The sequence below is a fragment of the Oncorhynchus kisutch genome, linkage group LG24 (genome assembly GCF_002021735.2).
Source record: "Oncorhynchus kisutch isolate 150728-3 linkage group LG24, Okis_V2, whole genome shotgun sequence".
In the NCBI taxonomy this organism is placed as follows: Eukaryota; Metazoa; Chordata; class Actinopteri; order Salmoniformes; family Salmonidae; genus Oncorhynchus; species Oncorhynchus kisutch.
In genome coordinates, this window is record NC_034197.2 from 41,866,031 (window position 1) to 41,873,530 (window position 7,500).

Below are 7,500 nucleotides of genomic sequence, written 5' to 3' on the forward strand. Positions count from 1 at the left end.
GTGTCCCTGTGGCTGACTCTGTCCCTGTGGCTGACTCTGTCCCTGTGGCTGACCCTGTCCCTGTGGCTGACTCTGTCCCTGTGGCTGTGGCTGTCCCTGTGGCTGACTCTGTCCCTGTGGCTGTCCCTGTGGCTGACTCTGTGGCTGTCCCTGTGGCTGACTCTGTCCCTGTGGCTGACTCTGTGGCTGTCCCTGTGGCTGACTCTGTCCCTGTGGCTGTCCCTGTGGCTGACTCTGTGGCTGACTCTGTGTCTTTCCCTGTGGCTGTCCCTGTCCCTGTGGCTGTCCCTGTCCCTGTGGCTGACTCTGTGGCTGTCCCTGTGGCTGTCCCTGTGGCTGTCCCTGTGGCTGTCCCTGTCCCTGTGGCTGTCCCTGTGGCTGACTCTGTCCCTGTGGCTGTCCCTGTGGCTGACTCTGTGGCTGTCCCTGTGGCTGTCCCTGTGGCTGTCCCTGTGGCTGACTCTGTCCCTCTGGCTGACTCTGTCCCTGTGGCTGACTCTGTCCCTGTGGCTGTCCCTGTGGCTGTCCCTGTGGCTGTCCCTGTGGCTGACCCTGTCCCTGTGGCTGTCCCTGTCCCTGTGGCTGTCCCTGTGGCTGACTCTGTGGCTGACTCTGTGGCTGTCCCTGTGGCTGTCCCTGTGGCTGTCCCTGTGGCTGTCCCTGTCCCTGTGGCTGTCCCTGTGGCTGTCCCTGTGGCTGACTCTGTGGCTGACCCTGTGGCTGTCCCTGTGGCTGACTCTGTGGCTGTCCCTGTGGCTGTCCCTGTGGCTGTCCCTGTCCCTGTGGCTGTCCCTGTGGCTGACCCTGTCCCTGTCCCTGTCCCTGTCCCTGTGGCTGTCCCTGTGCTAATCTCAGTCTCTTGTGTGGTGTGTGTTTGCATGGGTGTGTTGGTCATGATATTGTGAATAGACATATGTCAAAAATACTACATTTCTGTTCCACAACGACCCCACCACTCCTTCACAGATAATAATCCTCCTCCTCTATATCTCCCTGACACCCCCCCTGCTCTCCCTGCCACTCCCCCTGCTCTCCCTGGCACCCCCCCTGCTCTCCCTGCCACCCCCCATGTTCATGTTGAAATCCCAGGGCCTCGATGTCGTGTGTGATGTCACTGATCCTGCGGTTGAAGTCCTGCGAGCCCGAGGGGAGTGACCAGCTGTCGTAACCCCTCACGTCCGTTACCGCCGTACTGCTCATGCTCCGTTTGATCCGGCCGAAGCTGTCCGTCAGAATGCCCCCCTCCCGAATCCCGATTCCTTCTAGGAAGCTCTCGAAAATGCCCACGTCCTTGTCTGGGATGAAGGGACGCATGCCTGGAGGGAAGCGACAGAGAGGAAGACACTGTCAGACTTAGTGTCTGGGGAACCGAGACGGAAACAGTCAGTCCTAAGGAACAGACAGGGAGTCAGTCATTCCTGGGAAGGAGACAGGGGAACACTCAGTCCTAGGGAACCAAGACGGGAACAGACTCATTCCTGGGGAACAGACAGGGAGTCAGTCATTCCTGGGAAGGAGACAGGGGAACACTCAGTCCTAGGGAACAGACAGGGGAACACTCAGTCCTAGGGAACAGACAGGGGAACAGTCAGTCCTAGGGAACAGACAGGGGAACACTCAGTCCTAGGGAACAGACAGGGGAACACTCAGACCTAGGGAACAGACAGGGGAACAGTCAGTCCTAGGGAACAGACAGGGGAACAGTCAGTCCTAGGGAACAGACAGGGGAACACTCAGTCCTAGGGAACAGACAGGGGAACACTCAGTCCTCTTTCCTTCTCTTCTAGACTGGCTTGACAATCAACCGCAGGGGTTAGTACACAAACTTTTCATGCATGCATGCATGCATGCATGTCTGTCTGTCTGTCTGTCTGTCTGTCTGTCTGTCTGTCTGTCTGTCTGTCTGTCTGTCTGTCTGTCTGTCTGTCTGTCTGTCTGTCTGTCTGTCTGTCTGTCTGTCTGTCTGTCTGTCTGTCTGTCTGTCTATTTGGGATTTTCAATACATTAATGTTTCTTATATAAAGAAGAAGTGATGCAGTCAGTCCCTCCTCAACTCTTAGCCAAGAGAGACTGACATGTATAGTATTTATACAGTATTAGCCTTCTGATTACAATGAAGAGCAAGACGTGCCGCTCTGTTCCGGGCTGCAGCTTAACTAGGTCTTTCCTTGCAGCACTGGACCACACGACTGGACAATAATCAAGATTAGACAAAACTAGAGCCTGCAGGACTTGCTGAGTGTGGTGTCAAAAAAGCAGAAACATCTCTTTTTATTAAGGACAGACCTCTCCCCATCTTTACAACCATTGAATCAATATGTTTTGACCAGGACAGTTTACAATCTAAGGTAACGCCAAGTAATTTAGTCTCCTCAACTTCAAGGTCCATGCTTTCCGGCTACCCGGATAAAGCACTAAATAAACTTCAGATAGTGCTAAATACGGCTGCTAGAATCCTGACTAGAACCATAAAATATGATCATATTACTCCAGTGCTAGCCTCTCTACACTGGCTTCCTGTCAAAGCAAGGGCTGATTTCAAGGTTTTACTGCTAACCTACAAAGCATTACATGGGCTTGCTCCTACCTATCTCTCTGATTTGGTCCTACCGTACATACCTACACGTACGCTACGGTCACAAGACGCAGGCCTCCTAATTGTCCCTAGAATTTCTAAGCAAACAGCTGGAGGCAGGGCTTTCTCCTATAGAGCTCCATTTTTATGGAACGGTCTGCCTACCCATGTCAGAGACGCAAACTCGGTCTCAACCTTTAAGTCTTTACTGAAGAGTCATCTCTTCAGTGGGTCATATGATTGAGTGTAGTCTGGCCCAGGAGTGGGAAGGTGAACGGAAAGGCTCTGGAGCAACGAACCGCCCTTGCTGTCTCTGCCTGGCCGGTTCCCCTCTTTCCACTGGGATTCTCTGACTCTAACCCTATTACAGGGGCTGAGTCACTGGCTTACTGGGGCTCTCTCATGCTGTCCCTGGAAGGGGTGCGTCACCTGAGTGGGTTGATTCACTGATGTGGTCATCCTGTCTGGGTTGGCGCCCCCCCTCGGGTTGTGCCATGGCGGAGATCTTTGTGGGCTATACTCGGCCCTGTCTCAGGATGGTAAGATGGTGGTTGAAGATATCCCTCTAGTGGTGTGGGGGCTGTGCTTTGGCAAAGTGGGTGGGGTTATATCCTTCCTGTTTGGCCCTGTCCGGGGGTATCCTCGGATGGGTCCACAGTGTCTCCTGACCCTTCCTGTCTCAGCCTCCAGTATTTATGCTGCAGTAGTTTATGTGTCGGGGGGCTAGGGTCAGTTTGTTATATCTGGAGTACTTCTCCTGTCCTATCCGGTGTCCTGTGTGAATCTAAGTATGCTCTCTCTAATTCTCTCCTTCTCTCTTTCTTTCTCTCTCTCGGAGGACCTGAGCCCTAGGACCATGCCCCAGGATTACCTGACATGATGACTCCTTGCTGTCCCCAGTCCACCTGGCCATGCTGCTGCTCCAGTTTCAACTGTTCTGCCTTATTATTATACGACCATGCTGGTCATTTATGAACATTTGAACATCTTGGCCATGTTCTGTTATAATCTCCACCCGGCACAGCCAGAAGAGGACTGGCCACCCCACATAGCCTGGCTCCTCTCTAGGTTTCTTCCTAGGTTTTGGCCTTTCTAGGGAGTTTTTCCTAGCCACCGTGCTTCTACACCTGCATTGCTTGCTGTTTGGGGTTTTAGGCTGGGTTTCTGTACAGCACTTTGAGATATCAGCTGATGTACGAAGGGCTATATAAATACATTTGATTTGATTTGATTTGATACCCTCTGGCAAGGCTAGCTACACGACGTCCCTTGATGATGTCATTTCCTCTTCTGCCTAATGGTTCAGTGCCTTCAGAAAGTATTCACACCCCTTGGTGATGTCATTTCCTCTTCTGCCTAATGGTTCAGTGCCTTCAGAAAGTATTCACACCCCTTGGTGATGTCATTTCCTCTTCTGCCTAATGGTTCAGTGTCTTCAGAAAGTATTCACACCCCTTGGTGATGTCATTTCCTCTTCTGCCTAATGGTTCAGTGCCTTCAGAAAGTATTCACACCCCTTGACATTTTCCACATGTTGTTGTGTTACAGGATGAATTTAAAATGGATTCAATATAGATTTTCTTGTCATCTACAACACCTCATAATGTCAAAGTGGAATGATGTTTATTTTTTTATTCTTTTTTATTCTAAATATTTATTTTAAAAAAATTCAGGCTGACATATCTTGAGTCGATAAGTGTTCAACTCCTTTGTTAAGGCAAACCTGATTACGTTCAGGAGTAAAAATGTGCTTATCTAGTCACATAATAAGTTGCATGGACTCACTCTGTGTACAATAATAGTGTTTAACATGATTTTTGAATGACTATCTCTTCTCTGTACCCCCCATACATACAATTGAAACAAAGGCACTAAAGTAAAACTGCCAAAACTGTGACAAAGCAATGAACTTTTTCTTGATTACAAAGTGTTATGTTTGGGTCAAATCCAATACAACACATTACTGAGTACCACTTTCCATATTGTCTAGCATAGTGGTGGCTGCATCATGTTATGGGTATGCTTGTAATCGTTAAGGACTGGGGAGTTTTTCAGGATAAAAAATAAATGAAAAGCACAAGCAAAATCCTAGACGGAAGATTTGGTTCAGTCTGCCTTCCACCAGACACTGGGAGATTAATTCACCCTTCAGCAGGACATCAACCTACCTACAACTAGCCTTATAAACAGGGTTAGGAATGGAACATTTTGGGAACCTGGTTCACCTGGTATCCCCCATTTGGTTTAGAAATTAATGTATATAACATTGCATTGTTAAAAGACCAGTTCTGTGACATTGGTAAAGCAATGTGACGTACTAACTCGAGGTCTCACTACACCTTTATGTGTGTGTGTGTGTGTGTGTGTGTGTGTGTGTGTGTGTGTGTGTGTGTGTGTGTGTGTGTGTGTGTGTGTGTGTGTGTGTGTGTGTGTGTGTGTGTGTGTGTGTGTGCGTTTCTTGCATGTTATCCTACCCAGTAGCAGGAACTTCCTGTTATCTCCATACAGCTGTAGCAGGTCAGAACAGAACACGGCTATGGGACATCCCAACCTGTACTCTCTCAACAGCAGGGCAAAACTGCTGGAGCTCCTGGGGACTCAGCTTACTCCTTAGCTGCATGGTACCGGGGGAAGAGAAAGGGACAAACACAGTTTACAGGGGGACATTACAGGAGGACATTACAGGGGGACATTACAGGGGGACATTACAGGGGGAGAGAGAAGGGGACAAACACAGGTTACAGGGGGACATTACAGGAGGACATTACAGGAGGACATTACAGGGGGAGAGAGAAGGGGACATTACAGGGGGACATTACAGGGGGAGAGAGAAGGGGACATTACAGGTTACAAGGGGGACATTACAGGGGGACATTACAGGGGGAGAGAAGGGGACATTACAGGTTACAAGGGGGACATTACAGGGGGACATTACAGGGGGACATTACAGGGGGAGAGAGAAGGGGACATTACAGGGGACATTACAGGGGGAGAGAAGGGGACAAACACAGGTTACAAGGGGGACATTACAGGGGGACATTACAGGGGGAGAGAGAAGGGGACATTACAGGGGGACATTACAGGGGGAGAGAGAAGGGGACATTACAGGGGGAGAGAGGTGATAGAACCCCCAGCCTGTCTCAGAAGCAGGACAAACTGCTGTAGCTCCTGTGGATGCAGCTTAGAGCTCAACTGGATTGTTCTGGGATAGAGTGATTGAACGATTGATTAACGGATAGATTTATTGATTGAACTCTCTCTGTGGCCCCAGGTCCTGTCAATAGTATAATGTCATGTGCTAATTGTAATTCAGTGGTCCTACCTATTGTGGTCATGTGTCGGTCTTTATTGTGATCATGTACTCCTGCCCTGGTTGCTGTGCTGCCCCCCCCTGGTTGCTCCCCCCCCCCCCCGGTTGCTGCCCCCCCCCTTGGTTGCTCCCCCCCCCTGGTTGCTGCCCCCCCCCCTGGTTGCTGCCCCCCCCCCCCCGGTTGCTGCCCCCCCCTGGTTGCTCCCCCCCCCTGGTTGCTGCCCCCCCCCCCTGGTTGCTCCCCCCCTGGTTGCCTGCCCCCCCCCCTGGTTGCTGCCCCCCCCTGGTTGCTTCCCCCCCCTGGTTGCTGCCCCCCCTGGTTGCTGCCCCCCCCCCCTTGTTGCTCCCCCCCTCTGGTTGCTGCCCCCCCCTGTTGCTGCCCCCCCCCTGGTTGCTCCCCCCCCTGGTTGCTGGCCCCCGCCCCCGGTTGCTGCCCCCCCCCTGGTTGCTGCCCCCCCCCCTGGTTGCTCCCCCCCTGGTTGCTGCCCCCCCCTGGTTGCTCCCCCCCCCCCCCCTGGGTTGCTGCCCCCCCCCTGGTTGCTCCCCCCCTGTTTGCTGCCCCCCCCCTGGTTTGCTCCCCCCCCCTGGTTGCTGCCCCCCCCTGGTTGCTCCCCCCCCCCCGGTTGCTTCCCCCCCTGGTGCTCCCCCCCCCCCCCCGTTGCTGTCCCCCCCTGGTTGCTGCCCCCCCCTGGTTGCTCCCCCCCCCCCTGGTTGCGCTCCCCCCCCCCCTGGTTGCTTCCCCCCCCCTGGTTGCTCCCCCCCCCCCCTGGTTGCTGCCCCCCCCTGGTTGCTCCCCCCACCCCACCCCCCCCGGTTGCTCCCCCCCCTGGTTGCTCCCCCCTCGGGTTGCTGCCCCCCCCCTGGTTGCTGCCCCCCCCTGGTTGCTCCCCCCCCCCTGGTTGCTGCCCCCCCCCCTGGTTGCTCCCCCCCCCTGGGTTGCTCCCCTTGCTCCCCCCCCTGGTTGCTGTCCCACCCCTGGTTGCTGCCCCCACCCCCCCTGGTTTGCTCCCCCTCCCTGGTTGCTGCCCCCCTCCCTGGTTGCCTCCCCCCCCCCCCTGGTTGCTGCCGCCCCCCCTGGTTGCTCCCCCCACCCCCCCCGCGGTTGCTGTCCCCCCCCTGGTTGCTGCCCCCCCCTGGTTGGTTGCCCCCCCCTCTGGTTGCTGCCCCCCCCCTGGTTGCTGCTCCCTCCCCCTGGTGCTTCCCCCCCCCCTGGTTTGCTGCTCCCCCCCTGGTTGCAACCCCCCCCCCCGCCGGTTGCCGTGCTCCCCCCCCTGGTTGCTGCCCCCCCCTGGTTGCTCCCATCCCCTCTCCCCCCCCCCCTGGTTGCTCTCTCCCCCCCTGGTTGCCTTCCCCCCCCCTGGTTTGCTCCCCCCCCCCCCCTGGTTGATGCCCCCCCCTGGTTGCTCCCCCCCCCCCCCCCCCCCGGTTGCTCCCACCCCTGCTGGTTGCTCCCCCCCCCCCCTGGTTGCCTCCCCCCCTGGTTGCTGCCCCCCCCCCCTGGTTGCTCCCTCCCCCCCCCCCCCCTGGTTGCCCCCCCCCCCCCCCCGGTTGCTGTCCCCCAGTGGCACTGTGGCACAGTGGCATTGTACAAATTCTTGTGTACAATGATGGCCTA

General features: G+C 55.2%; 2 protein-coding genes across 2 annotated transcripts in view; both read right to left on the minus strand.

Moving 5' to 3' along the window:
• LOC116356915 (splicing factor U2af large subunit A-like) overlaps positions 1 to 895 on the minus strand; it is a 4,372-nt gene extending 3,477 nt beyond the window's left edge. Inside the window, exons 1-2 of the mRNA XM_031803672.1 lie at positions 879 to 895; positions 1 to 780 (exon numbers count right to left, since the gene is read on the minus strand). The exon at positions 1 to 780 is cut by the window's left edge and continues 55 nt beyond it. Of these exons, the coding sequence (XP_031659532.1) occupies positions 1 to 780; positions 879 to 895 (797 nt within the window). The remainder of the gene's footprint in view (positions 781 to 878) is intronic.
• The window catches only part of ccm2l (CCM2 like scaffold protein), a 49,555-nt gene continuing 42,836 nt past the window's right edge, over positions 782 to 7,500 (minus strand). Inside the window, exons 11-13 of the mRNA XM_031804231.1 lie at positions 5,733 to 5,767; positions 5,050 to 5,153; positions 782 to 1,316 (exon numbers count right to left, since the gene is read on the minus strand). Coding sequence (XP_031660091.1) covers positions 961 to 1,316; positions 5,050 to 5,153; positions 5,733 to 5,767 — 495 coding nt within the window. The 3' untranslated portion in view covers positions 782 to 960. The remainder of the gene's footprint in view (positions 1,317 to 5,049; positions 5,154 to 5,732; positions 5,768 to 7,500) is intronic.